Here is a 26,322-nt window from a genome sequence, read left to right on the forward strand (position 1 = left end):
TGACACACATGTTTGACATACAGGAAGTGTCCCACGCAGATTCATTCATTCACAGATGTTACATCACAGACACAGGCACGCTCGTGGACACGGCGTTCACGTGTCGCGCTTTGTTTTCTGAGGCCACGGTTTTATATATCTGCACATAAAAACAGCCGCCCTGGCAGAGCTAAGCTCATTATACATGGTGTCGGATGTGGTTAGGTAATGACAATGAGAGTGCGCGTTGGGACACTGTACCAGCTCTGGACCCCTCCTCCCTCCTTCATACACTCATCTCTAAAACAACAAACTTTACATAATGTTTTTTTTCAATCCTTTCCTAGTTCTTTAATAAATAATGACCTGTAGCCTGAATAAACACATTGTTTTTTTCCTACTTAATATGCCTCCTTTGTTCTTTTCATTGTGCAGGAGAAGCAAAAAACATCCCTCCATACCCGGGGCCAAACAAGATGAGGGACTGTTACTGCACAGTCAACCTGGACCAAGAGGAAGTCTTCAGGACCAAGATTGTGGAGAAGTCACTTTGGTACAGGCCCAGCTGTCCATTTTTACTTCTGTCTTTTTAACTTTGCTTCTAAACTTTTTGGTGTGTAGTTACAGAAATATGCAGTTGCGACATTTAAATAATACCTAAAGGCAAAGCTGATCATGAATTTAAACAAAAAGAAGCACCAGAGTATTAAAAATGGCAGCTGGAAAGGGAAAACGATTGAGGTGTCTCACCTGATGTCAGCGTGTCCACCATAGTGGAGATGGTTCAAAGCCAACATGTTTTAAAAGGCACAACTTTTATTTTGAAGGCGAACCTCCTCCATTTCCAGGTTTGCTGCACAGTTTCACTACAGCTCCGAGAGTAGCTGTGCAGTGTCTATCACAAAAGAAATCACAAAAAGTTTTAAGTCAGCCATTCAGAAAATAACCATTTGTCCCTAGTGACAGTTGTTGCCGGTTGCAGACCAGTCTCCAGACCTGTGTGACTTGTTAACTTAAACCTATACTGTCACAATGACTGTTACATATCTAAAATATCAGACGTTTACATTGTTACATGTGGTTAGTGGTCACATGTCTGCAAAACCTCAGTACGGCCTAAAGATGTTTTGACATATATATGACCTATAGTTTGTTCTGGTCTCAACCAGTGGATGAGTTTGTAATCTGTAGCTTTTTCCTGTGGTTTGGTTTCTGTTCACGCAGAGAAAACTCCAAGCCAACCGAAACGCGTCACTACAAACCACGTGAAAACATTCAGTATGCTTGTTGGCCAGATGCATCTAGGGCAGGAGAACAAGATAAAATATAGGAAAGATGTCCTAATATTTGTATTTTTTTGGCATCAGACTGAGACTATCTGAGTGGGATTACGGTTGTCACATCTTCACATACGACCCACGCCAAGGGAGAAAATGAGCCATCTAAACAGACTAAACCGGTGTTCCTCAGATCAATAAACTACTATTATTTTCACTTTATGATATCTGTGCTGTTGCTCACACTTGAGGGAAAACGGAGACTAAATCGATGGAGTCGAAATGTACTTAGCCCGCGAGGGCTTTATTTTCATTGTCTCATGTGATTCATTGACAAAATCAATCACTGCTGAACAAGGAAAGGAAAATAAATGTGGTTGTGATGTTTACACAGAGGGGAATGTACCCTTACCTTACCCCAACTAAGACACACCTGTTCAGACAACACTGAAAAATACTTTGGAGGCACGAATAGTTTGCAGATTAACCAACCAGTCCATCGATTAGCTCACTTTAAACTTGATAGGCTGCTTTGTTACTTTCCAAACACGACAGCTTGTATTTCATAGAATACTTTACATTGAAATACTGCTATAGAAGTAAAAGTATTACTTTAAAATATGACGCTGTTTCCAGACAAAGTGATGAAAGATGAAATAAATGAATTAAAATGCAGTTATTTGGTGTCGAAGATAATGCAGCACCACTTAAATGGCATGGTTCACAACAGGCTGTAAAGGGGTACAGTGGTACTGAAACCCACTGCATTCACAATACCAAGAAAAACTTGCACACTGTCTTTCTCAGTATGACTTCTCTATCTAAGCCAATAGTTTCTCACGATAATGAAAGATCCGATAATTTTTTCTTTGAATAATTCCAAAGCCTTTCATTGCATTCGTGACTTGAATCTGCATTTTGCTATATCTCTTTGTCCAGAACATGTTGCAGACATGTGACCTGAATTTCTCTCTCAACTTTCAAAATCTCGCCATCTGTGTTAGTCGTGCAGCTTGCTTTATCAGACTGATCACAGTTCCTCTCTTCTCTCCTGCAGTCCGTTCTACGGGGAGGACTTCTACTGCGAGATCCCGCGTAGCTTCAGGCACCTCTCCTTTTACATTTTCGACAGGGATGTCTTCAGAAGGGACTCCAGTATCGGTGAGTAGGCAACTGCTCCTCTCGATAAAAAAACCTCACCGTTTCACCTCTCGCTACGGGCGTAACGATTCTGAAACCAAGGCAAAATTCTGTAGTGTGAAACCCACCCCACCCACCCACCCTTTGCTTCAACTGTTGAGCTCTCTGTCCTCTGTCCCAGAGCAGGCATGCTGAGACAAACCTCAGTGCAGCAGCTCAGTATATAAGTGTAAACACAGACAAACAAGTTATATGTTGCATGGGGGGCCATGGTAAATATACTCACCACAGGTTTTTACTGTTCTTACTCAAACCTCCCACTGTTTTTAGGCATTGTCCTGTGATTGGATGTTAAATTGTTAGCCGTATCTGATTAGGCGCTTCCATCGTAGGCAGGCAGAGCCAGATAAGTGACAGAGTCACAACTCGAGATTTTTACAGGTTTAAATAAACAAAAACAGCTGCATGAGAGCATAATGCAGAATGATGCAAGCATGGCGGTGGTGTCATTATTCTTTTTGCAAGGAAGTTCGTTTAGGTCGATGCACGCACCTGGTGAAACCATTCATTTGTGCTGAGGGTGTAAAATCAAAAATAGCACCTTAGTGAAGGTCACAGCTGACATTTAGCTGACTTAACCTTTTTCCATGCTCAGCACATCAGCTGTTAAATGAAAGGGAAACAGCCAGTCAGAGCGGAACAAGAGCGTCCCTCCCACTGATCCAGTCCAGCACCTACCGCAGACTCAACCACGCTTCACTTCCTGTGTTTTGATTTGCAATCGTGGGCGACTGGTCTCTCATACTTATTTCTACAGAACCATCAATAGGTACTAGTGTCTGTCTCCATGGCAACGTACAGACTCATTGATGTTTCATTGATGTTTTTCCCACGATCCAGGATCTCTCTGTTCTGGGTTGGGACACCTTTTCAAACACCATCAATTACAGCAACAGCTAAGGATGCATTATTTCCTTTTTAAAATGTTATTTTTTTCTGCCCAAAACCTCTCATCTGAGGTTGGCAGTTTGGATTTTGTGGTGAAACATCAGAATAACTTGTACTGACATTCAGTTTTTAAACTGATGTTCTTGGAATTTGCATTTGTTTGGAAATTACTCCAAGAGACCTTCCTAACTTGTGTAAATCTTGAGTTCTCCTTAGATCTTCACTGAGTTCCTTGGACATTTCCATTGTTCTCAGTATTGATCAATCCAATGAGTGCTGTCAAACAAATCCTTTATTGTTGGCAAAGACAAACTACCAGCTAAAGTCAAACATGATCATTACAGTTCAAACAAATCGTTAAAAGCCCCCAAATTATCGTGAAACATTGATGCCCACGATTACGGTATGTAAACTTGTGACCACAACTGCATATATATATATATATACATACCATCATATATGTATATGTGTATCTGTATAGTGGGTATGACTGCTTTATCGCAGAACAATGTTTTGGCTACAAATACGTGTCAAAGGTGTGTGTTTGTTTGTGTGGGCGGATGTTTCTATCATTGGGTGTGTCAGTGTGTACTGGTGGGTTTGGATGTGCAGCGTGGGTGTGTGTGAGGTCTCAAGCACCACACACACAAATGGAAAAATTTATGTGTGTGTGGGTATGTGTGTTAATGTCTGTGGGTGTTGCAAACCCCTGCTCAGACTGATTTCAGAAAAGAAATGACTGGGGTCATTTCCAGGGTACCGAAATGCACGTTGTTGTATTTCTGTGCCAGGTGACTGTGTGCATTAAAAAGCAATTGGCATGTGGTTTTACAGTACATGAGCAGACATGTAAGTATTTGTGTAAGAGTTTGTCAAGCATTCACGATCTACGTCACACTGAAGTACGCAGGCTTTTTGGGATGCATGAAGTGAGTTGTGTTTTTCAGCTCATTTATCTTTGTGTGCTAACATGTGCGTAGGCAAGGTTGCCGTGAAGAAAGAGGACCTGCAGAAATATCACGGGAAAGACACCTGGTTCCAGCTACAACCTGTCAGCGCTGACTCAGAGGTGCAGGTCAGTACAAAGACACGGAGACATACTTTTATAACAAAACTAAGTGTGCACTTTTCATCTCTTCCTCTCTTTTTGTACAATCTCTAGTTGTTGTTTTTTTCTACAGCGTTAAAGGGTTTTTATATCTCCCCTAAAAATGTGTACAGTTAAAATTGAAAGCTGGCATTAAATACTTTTAATGTCAGTCAACATTCAAAGCAAACCTAAACCATAAATCATCACTGGTAAGAGAAACCCTTTATTTGGGTCAGTCTTATAATAACATTTCTAATTTCTCCACTTAATGCAAATTTAGCAGTTCACAGCATTAATCCCATCACACAGCTGCACAGTCATGTTCCCCTTTTTCCCCATACACTGATAAGCTTCTTTGAAAATTTTCACAAAAAAACATCTTACAGTTAAACATAGTGTGAAAAAAGACATTGTATTAGATTATTGTAAGCCCACATTGCTTCATTATCACCCTCCTTTTATTTGTTGGTGCCACTGTTGTTTCGATGTGAGTTTATTCCTTTTGATTTTTAATATAAACTAAACACTTGGTGGCAAACACATTGTCAGGTAAAATCTTAAAGTCTCAAAGTCTTAAAATTTTAACCCAGCACATGAAAGATCCCCGAGACCAGGTATAGACACAAATCTCTGGTAGGGTTGGATCAGGAAGGGGATCTGGTGTAAAAAATCTGACAAATCAAATATGTAGTTCCTGCTGCTGTGGCGACCGCCCCTGTGAATAACAGAGCACCTGAAAGAATAGGCTAGCTGACATTAGCTAGTGTTTGCTAATCCTTCAATACTGAATACTAGGCTAAGGTCACCTTCTCAACCAGGTGCGCCACAGTGGTACCCCAGCTAATGTAAGCTAACTTTCGCTAACAGTACCTCAAGCTAAACTTAGCAAACATGAATTTACATTACTTACCAGTCTTCATTTTATGTGTTGATAGCCCAGCTAATGTTAGCTAACTTTATCTAACACTAGCTGAAGTTTTTTAACATTAGCTGACATTTTCAAACATTAGCCTTCAGTACATGGGTCACCTGATCAACCCGGTGAGCTATAGTGGCACCTCAGCTAATATTAGCTGCCTTTAACCAACATTAGCAGACACTAGTTTTTGATACATGGGTTGCCTGTGAGCTATAGTGGCAAACACTAGCTTAGGTCTGTCCTTAATCTAATATTAATTAGGGTACCTAATATTAAGAACTTGTGTCACTTTACTTATTCATACAGTAAATCCTCTTTTAATAAGCTGTTTTGTTTAAGGGAAAAGGGCCCTGCTTAAAAATCATATTCCTGAAGGTAAGGTACTAAACAGCACTGTTTTGGTACGGAAATACAAGTGTTTTAAATGTACTCATATCAAAACGTTTTAAATATTACACCTTCCCTCCACCATGTATAGATGTAGTGCATCTGTGTGTTCGTGTCTGAATTGGGGCAGAACCCAAACAAACAGACTGTGTGTGCACCTGAAACATTTGAGACTGGAGGGTCAAAGTCACCTGTGTCTCTGTGTCTACATAAAAAACATTTGTTCACCTCTAAGAGTTAACGTGCAGCTTTTATAATATTACTCTATGCTCTCCATTTGCCATGAATGAATGAAATGAATGGCTAAATGTCAGCTGATTGACAGATGTGAGAGCTTATGTTTGGACTGCAGGTTTTTGTTTTCATTGACTCATCTTGTATGACAAAGATAAAAGAAGTGTTTGCGGGAAGATTAAAGGACAGCGCTGGGTGAAAGGGTCGTTTTAATGTTCAGTGTAGCACTGTTTGCAGTCTCTCTGTTACCACTGATGTGTCTGTCAGTTGCTTTGTCCTCTTTCCCCTCGGTCACAGCCAGTCGCAGCAGATGACTGCCCCTCTTTGAGCTTGGTTCTGCTGGAGGTTACTTCCTGTTAAAAGGGAGTTTTTCCTTCCCACATTTACCAAGTGCTTGCTCGCAGAGGGGTTGTGTGATTGTTGGGGTTTCTTTCGTTTTAATATTGTAGGGTCTTTACCTTGTTGTTATGATATGTACAGATTTCATTTTATAGCACTTGTCCACCATACTTATTTATTACATGTGCAGTATTCTATACTATTCACTATTCAGCAGTGTCACTCACCCACACACATGCACACACAGAGTGTGAGACACAGTGAACAGTGAACAGTAACATCTGCAGACAGATGGGTGTGTGTAGCCCTAGAGCAGGGGTCTGAAACAGAGAGACATTCATGCGAGGAGCCGGGGAGAGGAAGGATGTGTGAGAGAACGAGACAAGAGAGAGAAAAGTGAATGTGATGGATCAGATGAAGTAGGAAGATAGAGTGTCTCTCTTCTCTTTTCAATAGAGGACACATTGTTTTGCCTGTGTGCACATGTGTGTGTAAAGTGTGCGTGTGTTTGTTCTCTCAGCTTGAATCGCGCAGAAAGAGCCAACGCCTGTAGGTTTGCATACTGATGCTGTTAATTAATGGAGTTTTTCTAGACAGCTGCATCGCTGCACTGTCATCATGTCATTAATCCAATCACTTCAGAGGAAGAATAACTTCAGCATGATGTTCAGGCTCAGCTATTTTCACAGTGTCTCTGTTACTGAAGGAATTCCACTTGTTCATGATTGTGTGTTTTTGTTTTGTGTGGGGATTTATTAGAGATAAATTACTCCGTATTTCTGTGTGTGTTGAATGAAACTCCCTCTCCATGGATCGGTCCTATTCTGAGAAACTGTTTCACGCCTTAGATAAGATCAAGTAACACCAAGTTTGCACCAGATTGCATGTCGGTTTCAGTTTCAGATTTAGCAGAAATTTGTCTTGTGACACAAACCAACTGTATTTCCTGTACACACATCAGGGTAAAAATCTGCAGAGGGCTGAATTTTATGCTGTGTTCTCAGTGGACAAACAATGGGCTAATAACAGGTGTCTCTGTTTTTGTGTCATGCAGGGAAAAGTGCACCTGGAGCTTCGTCTGAGTGAAGTCATCACGGACAGTGGCGTCATCAGCCATAAACTGGCCACACGGTGAGGCCACTCATACACACAAACACGCTTATATTTAATGTACATTTTTTACCCGCATTGCCATACCATCTTTCTTTGTACCACTATGGTGCTAACAGGCGGTGACAAAGACACTTTTTTTTGTACATGGCCTTTTGTTGTTTGAAAATGTGACTGTATTCACATGTGACTGGTAAACTTAAGCGATGAATAATGATAATTGTGCTCATGGATGAATTATTACGCTTACGACTGTGTGCGCTTGTTGGTTTTTCAGCCTTTGTAGCGTGTAGCAGTACAGGCTGATGACGAGCCAGCGTGGCTCTGTTCCCAGTGCACATCGTGGGTAAGGAGCTTAGAGTGGAAAGCAGCAGGTCATCTAGTCAGATTTCTCTAGAAAGACACGTGTACGGCAGAGACGGGGAGAGCCTTGTCCATTAAGCAAAAAAGTCTTAGCCATTATTAATTTACCGTCAAAGTGTTGTAAACTGGAGACCCAGCTTCATTCACGTCTTCAGAGTTGAGTCCCGTGTGGGTTTTTTACTAAGAGTTACATTTTAAGCACGTTGTTGTCTTGTGTAGCTTTTGTTTGATGCTACACACAGGGGGCTTTTTTTAAAAGTGAGTACATAGCTAGTTTCAGTTTCCATAAATCACAAAAACACAGATGATGGTTACATCAATTTAAACCCCCTTCCCATCTCTCAAAGGGAAAAACATGACATGCTGGCAGACGTTAGTACTAATTTTACAGCAGAATACCTCAAACACAAAGTCAGATATGTTTCTGATTGAACTCCACACCCCCCAAGGGTTTAAGACTACAACTATGAAGTAAGTGTGTAGTCTGCTGATTTATACTGAATGAATTCCTCAATTCAAGTGGTGTTTAAACTATTTTAAGAAACCACTATCACCCAAAATAAGAAGCAGAAGCAGCAGGCTGTATTACGTTTTATTAAAATTACTGCAAAAGTATAAACAAAATAAGAAGAAGGCTTCAAAGTTTTTAGTCTTATTACTTTAGAGTATTCCCAGAGTTAAGATCTCTTCTTATCTTGTCTGAATTTATATGAAGTCAGACAGAGTGGCTCCATAGCCCTGAGTTTGACTCTAGGGGACACAAATCCCTTGGGAGTTGTATCAGGAAGGACATAGTGTGTAAAAATGTAACAGTGGCAAGTCCTTGTGAATAAGGGAGAGCTGAAAGCTGAAAGTAGGATATAAAAACAGACATAGCCACCATGACATCGTGCATTGGTTTCTGAACTCTGCATTTTAATGCCTCAGTGTCAACATGTTAATTTTGTGTACTTTTTTAATAACTAGAGGTTGGTGAGTTGACGTATAAGCTAGTAAAAACAAGCTTGTTTGGTAAGCTGTATCTGTACACTCTGCAGGTCGGTTTCACAGAAACAGATACCAGCTAATTAATGCCAAGCCAGAACCAACCTCACAACATGTCATAATTAGCTACACAGCAAACGATATCATTTGTCAGGTAATTTAATTATAAATGCTCCAAAAGGCACCAACACCACAAACCAAGAGGTCAAGCGTGACTGGACCCTTAACTCTTAACAGCTGTCTAGATAACAATATTTAGACTTGAGCGTTATAAGAATAAATTCCCACTGTATTTAGTGTGGGGAACATTTGCACAGAGACAATAAAATCGTTTTTTTGTGTTTTAATATCGGGCTATAAAAATGCATCTTAATACATGCTTAAAACATACTATTAAGTATTGAGATACAAGCATATTAATGTAGAGTTGACATTTCAATGTGGGACTCAGCCTCAAGTGGCGATTAGAGGAACTGCAGTTTTTGACACTTTTTAGTCCCAGAGGTTATTGCTAGACTTAAAGGTACAGTGGGGAAAATCTCACCACTAGATGTCAGTAGATTGCAGATTCAGTTAACCGAATTCTGTTTTCTTACCCCACTTAATTCAAGTGCATAACCCTAGCTACGGTGGCCACTGTAGGACAAACTTATTTTTAAAAAGACCCGTTTTCAGGTGATAAAACATATCTATGATCCTTCACGCCTTCAGTCTAAAGGTGCAAATATGAATTAAAATTTGCCTTCACAAATTGTTCCAACTTTAGCGTACTGCTTATGTCTCTAGCTAGTCTCTAGTCGATCTTGACTGCTGTATTCAAGATGGCGGGGCCACATAGTGACTTCCTCAAACTGGTGCCCTTCTCCTAGGTATTTTTAAGTTTATGAGTCTGTTTGAACATATATATAGTTATAAGTGCAGTGTTCTTCTTTTCTATTAAATATACTAAAAAAAGACTGGGTGCACCTTTAAGATCTATTACGTGTTCACACTCACAAAAACAGAGCTATCCCCATGTTGCAGATTTTGCACATTCCTCTTCCTTGCCTCAATCTGACCTCTCAGTAATATCTACATGTAGTGCTACATGTAGCCTCGAGCCTTTAGGGATCAGTAGCGGTTTGTAGTGCTTGCTTGTTTCTAATTTCCACCCTCAGTATTTTTTTTCCCCATTTCTCTTATTCTTTTCTCTCAGCTTGCAACCGCAAATATCACTGACTCAGAGTCCCCTGAGGCAGTGTATCAGAGTTCATGCAGGCTCCTTGTGGGCCCTGTTTGGAAACAGACAGGTAAACAAAATGCTGAGAAAACTGATGACTCGAGACACTGACAGGCAGATTGGAGCTGGTCGTGTAAAACCATGGGGGACATCAGGAGATAACAAGTGCCTTATAACGTCCCTGCTCTCATATATCGCAGTGGTGTAGCCATCAGAGACACTGACTCATAATCACATCCACTCTATTTGTCTGGGCTGTGATATAATTAGTTTCTCCTTTATTTGAGTGATATTGTTTTTGACAGGAAGCATGGGTGCAGCGGTGAAGCACATTAACCTAATATGAGTAATGTGGACTAAAACAACCAAAAAAAAGTCTGGATCTCCACTGCTGTCTGGCACGCCAGAGCTCACAGCAGTGATGAGGTAGCGTGGGGCCAGGATTGTAGGCCAAACAGGGGTTATATAAACAAGCTTACTGGCCAGGAAGTGCTCTGGCATTAGTGATGCTTAACCCAGCCCACTTCTTATTCCTTATTAGGGGACCTGCGTGTGCACGCGCATGTGTGTGCATACATGTGTGTCTGTTCAATTGCGGGCAGCGCTTCTGTGATTTGCCGTGTGGTTCATCATGTGTTGTGACTAGTGGTGCATCACAGGTGGTGACACACAGGAAGTGATTCGTCCCGCTGGGTGTCCTGTTTGGGTGCTAATCTCCTTACAGCATGATGTCATGGGGTAGGAGGACAGCGGTGACACGTAGACATAGATAGATTACAGTGAATCACCCTGAAACATCATTTTACCGCTTCGTCCTGACCTTTTTTTCAGTGTACTCAGCCAGCGTTCGGTTAGTTTTTAGTTCTTAGTGCTTTAAAAGGGAACTTTTTAACAGCTTGCTTTTTGTAGCACATAAACTGTCTACATCACACAAATAAGATGAAAAATATACTTACATTATACCATAGGGGAGAAATTAGAATATGCAAGATGTCAATAACTTAATAAAATGTGGCGATCATAGATTTTTATACTATAAAGTGTAAACAATCTATATATTATCTACTTTAAAATGCAGTGTGTTTATTTATAATGAAAGAAGTGAAATAAATGTCACATTTTTTAGAAAAATCACAATTCTTGGGTGTCACTTTGGGACCAAAAGCCTTCCTGTGTTTAGTTTTCTCCCTTAAACTAAATCTTTGTCTATTTTCCTAAAGATACAGTTTTGATGGTTTTAACGTGATCTTATTTTCCTGTAACTTCTCACAAGTGACGCTTGGGTCGTGACTGTAGTTGCTGAATGGTGCTGGATTTAAAACTGGCACAGGCACTTGCCAAACAGCTCAGAGGGAATTACTTTCTTACATCTTTTTTTTTTTTTTCATGTGTTTCTCAGCACAGCCCGGTGGGGGATTTGTCCCAGAATGCCTCGATGGTCACTGTGTGCCAGCTGCTGGCATTCAAACTATTTTTCTAAATGAAATGTTCACACAGAATGATGGCAATGATTCGAATTTAAAAAAAAGAATAGTTTTATTCGTGTATGTAATTGGGTTTGTATTATTTTAAGACGTTGAGGGATTTTTTTTCAACCTGGTAAAGCCACACATTCTTGACAGGTGGACCTGAAGTCGCCACTTTGTGCTGGTGCAGACCAAGCTAAGAGCAAAACAAGTCTACAGGGAACGTGTATGCCGAGAAAACTCTTGTTTGAAATGACATCACCAGCCCAAGATGTCAGCACCCATTTCTGAGATGTGTTGGCCTCTCTTTTTCTTTGCACAATGACAGGAAGTGGTGACACATTGTCTGTTGTTAAATAGTCCGTGGGTAAAGCTGAATGGACGTTTTCTCCAGGAAAGGCACAGGAGTGATTTAAAGACATTAATCATGGGTTAAACTGTATTTAGCCTGACCAGCAGGAAAAACATCCTTAAATTCTCACAAAGGCTTCAGATGTCACCAATTATCTCAAAAAGTATGTGCAGGTGTATTCAGGTAAATTTCTTTAATGTCTTCAAACTAGAAAAAATTGATTCTTAAATGAATTTTGAGCTGTATTGAGTCTTTTTTTAGCACTAAGATACTGAGAACCTCCAGAATAAACTCAAATAATCACAAAAGCACAGTCATCTACTTTCTGCATGCAGGTTGTTTGCTGGTTGTTTACCTGCACAGAAACTTGCATATGTGGTCGGATGCTACGTGCACAATAGCAATTATTTCTGTGTTGATAATAGCTTCTTTTTTGTTCTTATCCTATAGGCGGGTTGACTAGAGGTCTGAGGCTCTTACTGGCTGTGCAGGGCTGTGAGATTGGGTGTCAGCTCTCAATGATCTTGACAGTACTCATGACCCTATTACGAGTAATATCATTAACTGATTATGTAAAGTGTAATGGGGCTTTAAGAGTCGTCCAGGAGTATATCCAGACGGTTTTGTTTTACCATTAGTATTTGGCAATCTCTTCATCCTTCACCTTTTTTTTTCTTTTGCTGCTATTTTTAAATGAAGGAAACAGTTGAGCCAACTCCTCTTTTATTAAGGATTGGAGATTAGAACACCTGAACTTAAAATAATTAGTATATTGTAAAGAACATCTGGGTTTTTACAGCTGTTATTGTGACACAACTTGTAGGACTATGATGTGTAATAGTTGGATGAACAACATATTAATGTCTTTCAGTTCTGTGTGTGTGTGTGTGTGTGTGTGCTCATTCGCTGATGTTCACTTCGTCTGTTTCTGCAGAGTACTGGAGTGCCAAGGTCTTCCGATTGTCAACGGCCAATGTGACCCCTACGCTGCCGTGTCCTTGCTAGGTCCTTCAAGGTGTGAGATCTTACACAATTAAGTGTGATTTTTGAAGTCAGCATGCACAACTTTATCACATGTTTAGCTTTGAATATACATGGACGTGGATGATTTATCTCCATCTGCTTTTCTTTACCGCTCAGGTCAGAAGCCAAGAAGACTAAGGTGAAGAGAAAAACCAACAATCCACAGTTTGAGGAGGTTTTCTATTTTGAGGTAGTGTCTCAAGAAATGAAAAAATGTATATATTAACAATACAAATAAGTGTAATTGTCAATTTTCCAGTTTCATGTAAAATGTGGCCTGATTCACAGTCCCAGTTCCTCTGAAAGGCCATTGACCTTATTATTCTCTTGATTACACTTGAACGAGGTTATTGATGAGTTAAACTGTTGTGTTTTACTTGGGGAGGGGTTATCCCCAAATTACTGATAACTATTCGTGAACAGCACCTCATTTTTGTTTGTTTGGTTTTCATGGCTAGTGAGTTTAAGATGCAAAAACCTCGAACTTCATATGTTCCTCCCACTGAATGAGCAGTGGTATTTGCACAGGCTTCACATACATTAAACACGAGCTGAATGATTGATTTTTAGAATCTAAGATAGCAAATTGTGGTCTGTATGAAGAGCATAACTACGTAGAGCCCTCATAGCTATTGACTCCAAGGCTTTGGGGCAGTGTGGCAATACCAGGTGTTTACTATCTGTTTTTGACATAATATCCTGTTAGCTCTCTCGGGCATGTTTGCTGGAAGTTTAGGAGCAGGTTTGCTCCCAAAGTGGGCTTTCAGGCAGTTCAGGCATTAAAATTACAGGAACTGAGGGGAGGCATAAGATAAATAATTGGGGGGAGAACAGAAAGTTTTCACGGGATTTCGTACACTCCTGTGAAAGACTAAGTACAACCTTAATTCTCGGTCAGTATCATTAAGGTGCCGTTAATTAAATCCACTCGATTAACTGATCCTCAGCAAGTGTGATCACCTCTTTAAAAGCAGAAGTTTTAGCTGTTTGCCTTTCTGGAAAATCTGTGTTTGCACAATGCCACGATCTTTATAAGAGTGGACGTCCCAGCAAATTCACCCCAAGGTCAGAGCGTTGCAATGATCCAAGAGGAAAAAAGCGTTTTTTTTAGAGAGAAAAAAAACATGGCAGTGGTATTACATGTGAACAAACTAGAAAAATGTTCTTTGGAAAAACAACACTCTCTTTGCATTAGCTTATATGTAAGGATATTTTTCATACACCCCCTATCACACTGGCCCCGTTAACCCTCGCTCAGTCTGACATTTTTGTGTTTGCTCCTCCTTCTCGCTGAGGAACTTACTCTGCCGTGGCCTCCTCGTTGCAGCACCAGCAGACAGCAGGACAAGACTGTGATTGATTCAGACAAACCAAACAATCTGGCCCATTGATTTCTAGCCGACAAGAACGTCCTATTTATTCCTAACCACCACATGAACACAACTGTGCATTGCCTGTCATGCTTTCAGCTGGCAGCACCTCCCCCCTCATTCTAACATAGCCCATCCATCATATTTCTGTCATATGATCAGATTTTTTTTTTTTTTATTGCTTCAAAATCTCTTTTCTTACTGCCCCAATCCAGCGTGAGCGAGATCCTCTTTTACACCCAAAATGATTTAAAATAGTTTTTTTTTTAATAGGATGTAAACAAATCGAAACTTTCTCCATTTCTAGGTGACGCGGCCGTTGAGCTACACAAAGCGGCAGTTTGACGTTGAAGAGGAGGATGTTGACAAACTGGCGCTGAGGTGAGTCAGTTTGCTGTCTTATCTGTGCCGGGATCAGCGCTGAACTTGGTGTGGCGTCAAGCCTCTCTGGTGTTTGATCGGTTCCATGCTCTTTGTGTTCAGGGTGGATTTGTGGAACGCCAGCAACCTGAAGTTTGGGGATGAGTTTCTGGGAGGTGTGCGTGTGCCCCTGCGGGTCCTGGGTCAGGCCGGAGTACACGACGCATGGTGAGAAAAAAACAGGGCACACATTCCACCCTCCACCCAGTCCTCGCTTTAGGATTACACGTTACAACTGTCCGTTTTTAATCCAGTCTAGTTTTAAAGATGTTATAAAACAACGCTTTTTCCTGTGCAGGTACTTTCTGCAGCCCAGGGAGAACGGGGGGAAGTCTGTGAAGGTTGATGAGCTCGGCTCTCTGCGTCTGAACATCGTTTACACCGAGGACCACGTCTTCCCCTCCGAACACTACACTCCGCTCAGAGATCTGCTGCTGCACTCTGCTAATGTTGAGGTGTGTGCACCTGCTCCTGCTCTGCTAACCCCTCCCCCCCACTCAAGTGCTGTTACTCGTGCTGCTAACCGCCGTTTCTCAACCCCCCCTCCTCTGTGTCCAGCCCGTTTCAGCGTCCACAGCTCATACTCTCGGGGAGGTGTGTCGAGAGAAGCAAGAAGCCGCCATCCCTCTCGTGCGTCTCTTTCTTCATTACGGCAAAATAGTGCCTTTCATCAGCGCCATTGCTCATGCTGAAATTAACCGCACACAGTGAGTGACTCATTACAACTTTTAGACCAGTATTTGTTTGTTTTCACTCCAAATTCTCACTTGTTTGTTCTTTTCGCAGGGATCCAAACACCATTTTCAGGGGAAACTCGCTGACTTCTAAGTGCATCGATGAGACCATGAAGCTGGCAGGAATGCACTATCTCCAAGTCACGCTCAAGCCAATTATAGATGAGGTGTGACACTTTGATATCAACACGTTTTTCATTTCCCCAAGTTACGTTTGAAAAATCTCTCATGAAATAATAATCGCACGCTTTTCTAACTCGCCGCAGATCTGCACTGAACACAAGCCCTGTGAAATCGACCCCGTCAAGCTCAAAGAGTCAGAAAACCTGGAGACGAACAGGGTAAGAAGGAGAAACCAAAGAAGTCTGTTAGTTTGTGCCGGTGCGTGTTTTCTGACTCCTGCTCTTCACACCTCAGGAAAACCTTCGTCACTATGTAGACCGCATCTTCAACGTTATCACAACCTCTGGTGTTCGCTGTCCCACCGTCATGTGTGATATCTTCTTCTCTCTGCGAGAGTCTGCTGCCACTCGTTTCCAAGGTAACCTGGAGCATGAATGGCTGAGAGGGGGATGAAAAAAGCTGCTAATATGAAACAGGAAATAAAGGATGGTAAAGGATGTGCAAGATGTCCAAGGACACTTTTTTCTCTATTCACTCAGAAACAGAAAGGCTTTTTATGCTCTGCTAAACACTTAAACCTCCTTTACAACCCTTAAGGTCATCTGTAACACATTATGAACTGTGTCTCTTATACTGTGCTGCCTCCTGTTGGCCATTACATGGCACTGCATTCATTCAGAACGAAGAAGCTTTTACATGTTTTCTTTGTGTGGATATCCTGCATCAGTCCTGTTTTTGTGAAGTTGTGGACTTTCGGAACAGGTCTAATCAAAACTTTCTGTTTTCTGCTCTCTAGTTGACCAAGACGTCCGATACACAGCAGTGAGCAGTTTCATCTTCCTGCGTTTTTTCGCTCCAGCCATCCTCTCTCCAAACCTGTTCCATCTACGACCGCACCATCCGGTGAGTTTGATGGTTAACCCTTTAACGCCTAGTGCAGGGGTGTCAAAAATAAGGCCTGGGGGCCAGAATCGGTCCAGCAAAGACCCCAGTCTGACCCACTGGACGGCTTTGGAAAATGTGCAGGAAGGCATGGATTTGGACCTTTAACTGTAGTTTTTTTTTTTTTTATAGTTTTTACAGCCTTTCCTGATAAAGACCTCCACCACTGCCTTTATAGTACACAAAAATAACTAAGTTGTAGATAAACAATAACAATTAAAACACAGAAAAGTTTGCAGTGAGATACCAGAACTTTTTCTGGAGCTTTACACTTTTATTTGTGCTGACAGATTTATTATTTGCCATATTTATTTATATTTATAAGCCAGATGTAGCAAATATTATTCAAATTTTTTTAATGTAATAAAAGTTTAATAAACAACAAAATAATTTTTTTTGGCAATTATTTCATGATTCAGAGCTAACCAAGTTTAAACATTCCTGCTTTACTTTTTTGTGCTCTGGTCCGGCTTGAGAATTAAATTTTATTCGCCCTTTCCTGCCCTCAGGACCCTGCCACTTCGAGAACCCTCACCCTCATATCTAAGACGATCCAGACCCTGGGGAGTCTTGCCAAGTCAAAATCTGTGAGTTTCTCAGCTCAGCGTGCAGTTTTTCTGTTTTCGTTCCTGTTTCTGAGCTGGATTTCCTTTGTATTTCAGTCTAAGTGTTCAAAAATGCTGACCTCTTGTCTCTTGACATACTTTTTTTGTGTCCTTCAAGGCCAATTTCAAAGAGTCTTACATGGCTGCTTTTTACGACTACTTCAACGAGCAGAAATATGCAGACGCTGTGAAGAATGTGAGTGTTTGATCTTTGATTTTCTTTCACTTTTCTTGCATTCAGTGAATTTCTGCCCGTCAGCACACACACGATCAAATAGTCTTTTAGTCTTGCGTGTCACAGGTAGAATAAACATGGATGAACAGATAATAAATGAGGGAATAAAAGGATGTGAAAGCATTCATTTTACAGATATAAAAAAACTGGGACGGCACATGAGCCCGACCCAGACTTTTACCACAGCAATAAACGTTTTGATTGATGGCCTTCTTACGCTTAACCTCCACAGTTCTTGGATCTGATCTCCACGTCTGGAAAATGGGATCAAAAGAGCATTGAGACGCCAATCATGCTCAAAGAGGGGTAAGGAGCCTGCTTTCTTAAACTTTTTATGGTGCGGATTATAAACAGCTCCAGTATTTCTCCTCCGAGATTCTTCTTCGTTAGATAGGTAGTCATATCCACAGTGGCCACTTTATTAGGTATACCAGTTTAACTGTCCATTAAAGCAAATATCTAATCAAGAGCTAATTTGAGCCAATAGAACAGCAACATTAAGGCATGCAGAAGAGTCTCTCTAAACACACAATACATCAAACATTGATCTGACCATCTTCTGATGACTGCTGGAGGCTGCTGCCTATATTTGACCATGTAATGAAGCTCAAATCATCATTAGTTTCTTGAACATGACAATGGGTTCACTGTATTAAACTATATTAAAATGCCCTCCACCCTCCCTGGATCTCAATCCGTCTTTGGGGTGTGGTGGAACGTGAGATCACATCATGGATGTGCAGCCGATAAGTCTGATCCCCCATTTCCCGTCTTTATGCAAAACTAACCGGCTGCTGACAATTTTCTCATCTGACTGTCAGACTAGACCTTTGCGTTACAGTGAAGCAGATTCAGCCTTTACATACCTGACTCCTTAAAGTAAACATTTCCAGAAAAGCTCCATCTGAGGTAGTAAACAGATTCTTTTGTACTGACACGTTGGCTGTTCTGATGTTTCTAATGAGGCATTAAAGAGGAGGAGAGTTTCCATTTGACATTAGTTGTGCCAGCAATTCACTCACCAGCATCCCCACCCTCTTTTGTTTCTGCAACTGTGCGTAGGAGTGTAAAACTCACTATAAAGAGGGTTGATGGGAAGGGGTCAAAAGGCACGAAGGGCAGGTAAGAGATTCTCTATATAAAGGCTTTGCCCCTTGAGACCCCCCTACTGTTTGTGCACTGTGTCCCCACCTAAATCAAGCCGGGTATTTTTTTTCTCCCACCAACATCATGCGCTGTGGTAGATGCTGCTGCACTTTACTTTATATCTGACCTGTATACAAGTGGTCTGTCATGTTGTACTATCTGAAACTCTTATTATCTGCTCTGGATTTTAATCTTTCTGCATTTACATGGCAGTAGACCGACAAATACACTGGCTGTAATGGTATAAAGTAAAGTGTACACCTTTAAGCCTGCTTACTTAGGAAGTGTAACCAGTGTTGATGGCCTTAATTTGTTGTTCCTCCAAATGCCAGACATGCTTAGTGTGACCGCAGGGGTGGGTTACTGCAGTGATTGTTAACCAAGGGTACAGTATGTCACAAGAGGGTATATTTTATTAAAGTTAAAACACAAACAAAACAAAAATTATATTTTATGTTTCATTTAGTTAAAAGTTTATAGTAAAATAGTAAAAGTACCGTAATTCAAAGTAATTGTCAAAAGTGGAAATAGCTAGCTAAAATAATTGCAAAAAGTATAAATTGGCAAATGCTATACTGCTATAAAATGATGAAACTTTGGATATGACGAAATTAAGATTAAGCAATTTTAATTATTAGCTATACATATGCATTTACAGTTAAAATAGCGAGCTACAACTGAGTAAGACTCTGACTTAACATTACAGATAAAAAGGCAAAGTTTCCAATTAAACATGAAAAACTGTTCAAATTGGTCACTAAATATAATTAATAGCTGTTGAATGGAGTGATAGCTAAAATATGACTAAAAAGGTAGTCAAGTCAGTCGTTAAAAATGTGGTTAGCAATTTAAATTGTTAGCTAATAATTTGATTTATAGTTAAGTTAGCTCAATAAAAGTTAGTTGTCAGCTAATTATATGGTTAAACAAGCACAGCTTCTAGTCAAACACTGGTCACTAAACATAATACGTAGCTGGTAAATAGTCATAGCTAAATCTATAACTAAAAGGTTGGGAATGATTCATTTAAAAAAAAAAAAAAGGTTAGCAGTTAAAATCGTTAGCGAAAACTATGGCTTTACAGTTAAAACGCCTCAGTTTAAGTTAAACGCTAGCTAACAATATGAAGTTACCACAGTTTATGGTTAAGCATGCTAAACAGTTAAACTAAAGGTAATTGTTAGCTAATGGTACAGATTAACAAGCAAAGCCTTTGGTAAACACTGGTACTAAACTAAATAGCTGTTAAATAGAGTCATGGTTAAATTTTGACTAAAATGATTCATTAAAATACTTTCTAAATGATGAAAGTGTTAATTAAAACCGGATTTAAAATTGCAATAACTTTATAAAATTAGCTCAATAAAAATTAATTGTTAGCTAATGGTATGGATAAACATGAAACAAAAAGATAATATTGGTCACTAAACATAATGAACAGCTATTAAATTGGGTGTTAGCTTAAATTATGACCAAATGGTTAGAAATTATTAACTAAAAATATGGTTAGTTGTTGAAATTGTTAACTAAAAGTATGAATTTACAGTCAAAATAGCTAAATATAACTTAATTGTTTGCTAACAGTGCAAATAAGTAAACACAGTTTCTTGTTAAACACAACGAACAGCTAAAATTCATTACTAGACATAGTGACCAATAACTGGTAAATGTATTAGCTGACTGATAAATGGCAAGATGATGAATAAGATGGCAAGTAAATAGTAAAGACTGACTTAAAATTTGAGTTGTTGATGACGAAGGGGTTTTGACTCCACATGACAGACATGTCAGGTGGACTACTGTGTGAGCATTTCTTGGATCACATATCTGCCCCCATCCTGACCCTTTATGTCCTTACTCTAGACTGTGACCATATCGCTACTAAACACAACTGAGTTTCCAACACAGCTTGCAGCAGGTGTGAGACCAGCATGTTCTTCACTCTGTAGTAAAGAGTTCAAATTGTGTTGTGGGAAAGTGTTGGTGCTTTTGTATTTCACATGACCTTTGGCCCCTAAAACGCAAAAATGAAAACCTTCTGCTGTTTACTATCCTTAAAAGGAGCATACCAGTGGTTTTACATGTTTTAACAATGAATTGTGTCTTTCACAAAACATTAGAAACATTTTAATACAGTGATTTCAAGCAACAGGCAACCACTGGTTCCTTTAATTGAATGTGAGTGTCAGTTTATAGAAATCAGAATACATCCTTGAAGATATCTAATCCATTATATTGGATATTTACATCATATTGATGGCATTAAGGCGCAAAAGAGAGTGACATGTAAACACAGTTTTACAAAACTTAAAAAAAATACAATAACTTTTAAACAACTAAGAAATTGATTGGCTTATTCCCTAAAAAATGAGTGCTGATGATGTCATACATAATTTTTCTTGCATTTCATCTCTAGCGTGTATATTTTCATAATGAAATGGAATAAAGAGAAATCAGTGGCTATCTGGAAGGCTGGAAATAAATCACTAGAATCCCGTTTTAGTCAGTGATTTATGCACAATTTGTTGGTACTGGGGTAAAATATGCAAAAACACTGGTACCTTTAATCTGCTGACCCATCTCATTTTTTGACTCATAGGCTCATGATCTATGAGAGCTGTACTGTACTTAAAAAAAAAACCAAAACATGTACAGCAGCAGTTAATTCAAATAACTGCCAGCATGTAACTGGAATGATTAATAGAGGACTGCAGCCGATCCCTTTTAAGCGAATAAAATGGCATTTACAAATAGCTTTACATTTAGGTAGCACACTTTCCGGCGTGAAGAAATAAAAATGCTCATCTCGTATTTTTCTTTCCCATTTTTGTACAGGTTCATGATAAAGAGAGCCCAGGGGAGAAACCGGTTTGGAATGAAAAACTTCAAGAAGAGATGGTTTCGTCTCACCAACCACGAATTCACCTACCACAGAACGAAAGGTGCGCTCTCGTGGTCTGCTCGTGATCCCAGTAACGTTGTTTACTCACCTGATTGTGTATCATCAGGAGGGTGGGGACATGGGACAGAATCTGCATACTCATCATCCAACATATGTGGAGGATATTAGGTTACTGAACACACATACATGAGCAGCTTTCAAATTCCTTAAGCAGAGGGCTATACTACAAAGAAAAATGGGAATCACAATGGTGGTTATCAACTTCCTTTGTTAAACCATATGACTTCCTATGAGTGCATCCTGCTGATAAAAGTCTATAAAGGCCATAAAAATAGAGATAGAGATTTGGAAATATAGCTTAAAATTATCTTCTGGGAGCTGCTCAAACATCATCCTACCTAATAATAATAATAATGGATTGCATTTATATAGCGCTTTTCGGGACCCCTCAAAGCGCTTTACAATACCACTATTCATTCACTCTCACATTCATACCTAGACAACATCTTGACCTGGCCAGGCAGGCTGAACTCATTTCATGAACTGATGTGGAATAAACCAGCTGTGCTTTCTAATGTCATCTTTTGTATTAGATCTTCCACATATGTAGATCTCTTTCTGATTTTTAAATGGTTACGTAATGAAGAAAGGTGAAATATCATCCTACAAAGAGAAGTCACAAGCTTATAATTGATGTTAAAACTGATCTCAACAATCTGCATGGGTGTAAAGTGTAACAAATTAAACATCTTAGAAATGGTAGCCAATTGTCTCTTTTAACTGTTAGATTAAAAACTTACGATACGAGTAAAACAAGTTTTTTTTTTTTTTTTTTTTAAAGTCCATATGAAAATAGTACAACTCCTTACCAGTGATACTTTCAATCACGACAATTTGCCACAAAGCAGAAAGCCTAACAAGAAAAGAAGCTGGACGGAACAGGTCAAATAAAATGTGTATTTACACCATACCACGCATCTCAATGACAGTCATAACAATCCAGTTTGTTATTACCTCAACAGTTCCATGTCTGATGTTGTTCCTGTTCCCACCAGGTGAGGGAGCTCTTTGCAGCATTCCCATAGAGAACATTCTGGCTGTAGAGCGGCTGGAGGAGGAGTCTTTCAAAATGAAAAATGTAAGGACCCCCCTGTGAGCCCTTGTGAAATACTTGAGGGTTTGAGCATTTGGGCCCAAATCTCTCCTACAAGTGTTTACTTTCTTACCTAACTTGCACTCTTTTCTTCCCACACTCCTCCTTCAGATGTTCCAGGTCATTCAGCCAGAGCGGGCGCTCTACATCCAGGCCAATAACTGCGTAGAGGCGCGCGACTGGATCGACATCCTGACCAAAGTCAGCCAGTGCAACCGCAAACGCCTGAGCACCTACCACCCATCAGCCTACCTCAACGGCCACTGGCTGTGCTGCAAGCTCTCCGCAGACACGGCTCCCGGTTGTACGCCCTGCACCGGGTACATAAAGTTGCTAACATCTGCGCAGCTTCACATTCCTGTGCTTTGTTTCCGCTCTCTCTCATTCCATGCACGCTTCGTTTTTTTCAGCGGCCTCCCGGCAAACATCCAGCTGGACGTAGATGGTGACAGAGAGACCGAGAGAATTTACTCTCTGTTCAGCACATACATGACCAAACTGATCAAGATGCAAGGTTAGATGCAAAGCGCATGTTTTTTTTTTTCTTTTCAAACTTCCCACATTTGTGTTTTTTCACATTTCCGTCTCTCATTCCGTTTCCCGCTGCAGAGGCCTGTGGCAGTAAGTCGGTATATGACGGCCCCGAGCAGGAGGAGTACTCCACCTTCGTCATAGACGACCCCCAGGAGACCTACAAAACCCTGAAACAGATCATTTCAGCCGTGCAGACGCTGGAACAGCAGCACACCAAGTACAAACGCGACAAGTTCAAGAAGACAAAGATAGGCAGCCAGTACGTGCACTGCTTGTGTTGTATTAGGAGGTTAAGTTATAGATGAATGCATTTATTGTATCTTTAACAAAGTGGAGGCGCTAGTTCAGAACACTGCAGTCACTTTTTTTTCCCCCTTTTCTTTGTCCTCAGGGAGCATCCGATTGGAGACAAGAGTTTCCAGTGCTACATCCGCCAGCAGTCTGAGAGCTCCACCTACTCCATCTAGCCACAGCCCTGGATCCGGTTTCTGTGATGGACAAAACAAGCATATTTTTCTCTACTGCAGAAAAATCCACCGAAACTGAGCTCTGTGTCTGGTATTGAGTTTTAAAGCATTTCCCTTGTCTAAAATAACTTCCTTAAGACGCTTGTGGAAGCAAAGCAACCTTTCATCCCGATCTGATCCTGTTTTGAGAAAATGACAACTTTACGACTCGTTGCCAAACTCCAAGAGCCGCGTATATGGACCTACCTGCAGTTTCTCAAAGTGCATCGCTCCACATTCGGACAAACAGACCTCACTTTTAGAAGAGAGAGAGGAGAAAAAAGAGGAGCACTTGTGGAGGAAAGGAGGGATATGAGTGAAGACGTAACTGTCTCCTTTACATGACGTGACGAGAGAACAAAGGTTTTCACTGGACAGTTCTGACAGTGACCAGCACGCACTTTAATCGCCTCCAAATCTTCGGACGAACAAGCCTCACAGCACACTTTTCAGAAAGCGACTTTTACCTCTTTGATTTGTGTGCGGTTATTTTAAATGTTTTTGAAATTGTTACCTTTCATTTGCCGTCTGACGGACGAAGCTCCAGACAAGAAGGAATGACTGCAGCTTATCCCCTCTGTGGGTGATGTTATACCTGTGTACCTTTCACTTTCAAGCTTCTCCCCCCAGCGTCTTCAGGATACAAGTTCAGGGAGAGCCACAAAAAAACAAACAAAGGGATCGTCGGGCCCATTCACAGTCCAAGTGACTTCATTTAAGCTACCGAAAATCTCTCCACACACAGTTTAAGCCCACATTTTTAAACCCTTTTAAAAGAGTTTTCCACGTTTTGTTTTTAAAGCTTTGGTCTGTCATTTGGTCGTCATGCTCCAGTGTAACCAGTACCCAGGTTGGCATTTCCCCCTCCCCTTGCCCGCACAGGTTATGCTGTAATCATGGGTAAATTACATCATTCAAAACCAGTTTCTTTAGATGCAGAAAATGTGCACGTGACAGAACAAGTCCTTTTACAGGTACAGCTGTACAGTGTAGTGGACTATGTTATACTGATACAAACAGAAAAGGAGACAGAATATTAGAGAACGCTGAGTACAGTGTAGTCCAGTACAAAACTGGCTTTAATAACTACAGCAGAGCAGCTGTTTTGTGTCATAAGACACAATTTTCATCACTCACTGTCCATTTATGGTGGATAAATATAATTAATGTCAGAAAAGCAGCTTTAATGATGAAACGGAAAGACACTTTTCCCCGACACCCAGCGCTGGGCTAAGGCCCCACAGCTTGACATTAGCTCAGAGGCCTGTTTCACTACTGTGTAAGCAGGAAAATAAGTAAAAGCCAGTCTACCCCCTTCAGCTATCACAAATGAGATCATTAACAGGGATGTTTTATTTTCAGATACACTTCTAATTATTACACAAACTAACATTTTAACCTGTCTTAGTTTGTAATTGTGAAATGGATAGAGTGTGACTGATTGTGTTGCCCCGCTGGTTACCTAATAATAATGTGGTTCTTTTGTTTCTGTGAGTTAGCCTCCCACTCCCTCCGTACCTTGTCGTTTGAACTCTTATTTATATGCATTCCACTGAAAAGCTACCTGCTGTGAAGCGCCTCACGATCTATTGAAGGTACAGGATTTATTGTTGCTAGCCAGCTGTGTTGTGTTGTCCAACGCTTTCGCAAAGGCGGACGCATTTTTTGTCTTTCACTCCGACAGTGCATGTGAAGTGTAGACAGCAGCCTCTGCAAGCGACTACAAACCACGACTTTTGTATTTTCCGAATCCAAGTATGTGCTTATGTAGCCTCACGGGTGTTCGCCCCCATGGTCACAGGATCCCAAACAGTGCCAGTTATCACTTTTCTAAAGTTCATTTTTGAAATATATATATAAATAAATTTTAAAAAAAACCAAACAACTGTACTGTTTGTAAAACAGCTGAGCAACTAATCCAATTATATGTTTTTGTTTTTTGGGTGGGTCAAATAAGGAAGGTTCTCAACAATTTGACTCTGTTTTCTATCTTGTCATATGGAAATTTTGCTGTGTATCTGAGCTGGATGAGGTGTGTGTGTGTGTCTGTTATGTGGGTGTGTGCTTGTTTTTGTCAGTGTGGACACATGTGACTGACATGATGGGTTGTGTTGCCAATTGATCAAACAGTGTTACAGGTCAGGAAAGGCAGATCACTGCCTGTAATTATACTGAAGACACTGTTACTTCACTCTTGGCCTGACGTAGCGTAGCCCCTCTTTCCTCTCATATACAATCACTGTTTCTTTTCAAGAAGATTTTGCCAATCTATTCTCCCCAGATGTCTTATGAACAGTAAAAAAATATTAAGAGAGCAGCCTGGGTTTAACCTCCTTAAGGTTTTCCTCCCCCTACAGGTTACTAACTCTCCTCAGGTTTATGAAACTCATATTTATTATAACTTTCATTCAAACCTTCCCAGAATTCCCAGCGAAGTTGGTGTGGGTATGACTCCTCCAACCCCGATACCCATAAAAGGAATGAATTATGCAATAACGGTGTTTCAGCATGCAATAATATTAACAAGCCCTCGATAAGCCTGTCAAGTGATCACAAATTAACAATGCACATCTGCTGATGTTTTGCAGTCAGATGCCTCTTCAGATAAACACATATTATAAAAGGGAGAACAGTGTATTTTGTACAAATATTTTAAAAGTATTAAAATAAGCCTGTTATTTGTGTACATAAAACAATTGAATGAATGGTGAAAATGTGATGTGTTTTCCCCCGAGTAACCAAATGAAACAATTATTAATGCAAATCTGGTGTCTGTGTCATTTATTACTTATCAGTAAAGTCTACTGTACAATCTCACATTA

At 40.4% G+C, this 26,322-nt stretch overlaps 1 protein-coding gene across 2 annotated transcripts in view; it reads left to right on the plus strand.

The window, feature by feature from the left end:
• The window catches only part of rasa3 (RAS p21 protein activator 3), a 40,352-nt gene extending 14,088 nt beyond the window's left edge, over positions 1–26,264 (plus strand). Inside the window, exons 2-25 of one of the 2 annotated variants that reach the window (XM_084936679.1) lie at positions 415–532; positions 2,314–2,417; positions 4,325–4,419; positions 7,368–7,444; positions 12,742–12,822; positions 12,948–13,020; positions 14,508–14,581; positions 14,684–14,788; positions 14,919–15,075; positions 15,179–15,327; positions 15,407–15,521; positions 15,621–15,695; positions 15,772–15,895; positions 16,274–16,380; positions 16,929–17,006; positions 17,143–17,220; positions 17,492–17,565; positions 18,322–18,381; positions 21,241–21,347; positions 22,363–22,445; positions 22,572–22,780; positions 22,871–22,974; positions 23,070–23,253; positions 23,386–26,264. In XM_084936679.1, the coding sequence (XP_084792805.1) occupies positions 415–532; positions 2,314–2,417; positions 4,325–4,419; positions 7,368–7,444; positions 12,742–12,822; positions 12,948–13,020; positions 14,508–14,581; positions 14,684–14,788; positions 14,919–15,075; positions 15,179–15,327; positions 15,407–15,521; positions 15,621–15,695; positions 15,772–15,895; positions 16,274–16,380; positions 16,929–17,006; positions 17,143–17,220; positions 17,492–17,565; positions 18,322–18,381; positions 21,241–21,347; positions 22,363–22,445; positions 22,572–22,780; positions 22,871–22,974; positions 23,070–23,253; positions 23,386–23,461 (2,507 nt within the window). In that variant the 3' untranslated portion in view covers positions 23,462–26,264. The remainder of the gene's footprint in view (positions 1–414; positions 533–2,313; positions 2,418–4,324; positions 4,420–7,367; positions 7,445–12,741; positions 12,823–12,947; positions 13,021–14,507; positions 14,582–14,683; positions 14,789–14,918; positions 15,076–15,178; positions 15,328–15,406; positions 15,522–15,620; positions 15,696–15,771; positions 15,896–16,273; positions 16,381–16,928; positions 17,007–17,142; positions 17,221–17,491; positions 17,566–18,321; positions 18,382–21,240; positions 21,348–22,362; positions 22,446–22,571; positions 22,781–22,870; positions 22,975–23,069; positions 23,254–23,385) is intronic. The other variant, XM_084936687.1, reaches the window with a different exon arrangement.
• Positions 26,265–26,322: the final 58 nt, after the last annotated feature.

Source organism: Perissodus microlepis, chromosome 1 (genome assembly GCF_051167445.1).
Source record: "Perissodus microlepis isolate ML-2025 ecotype Zambia chromosome 1, ASM5116744v1, whole genome shotgun sequence".
Taxonomy (NCBI): domain Eukaryota; kingdom Metazoa; phylum Chordata; class Actinopteri; order Cichliformes; family Cichlidae; genus Perissodus; species Perissodus microlepis.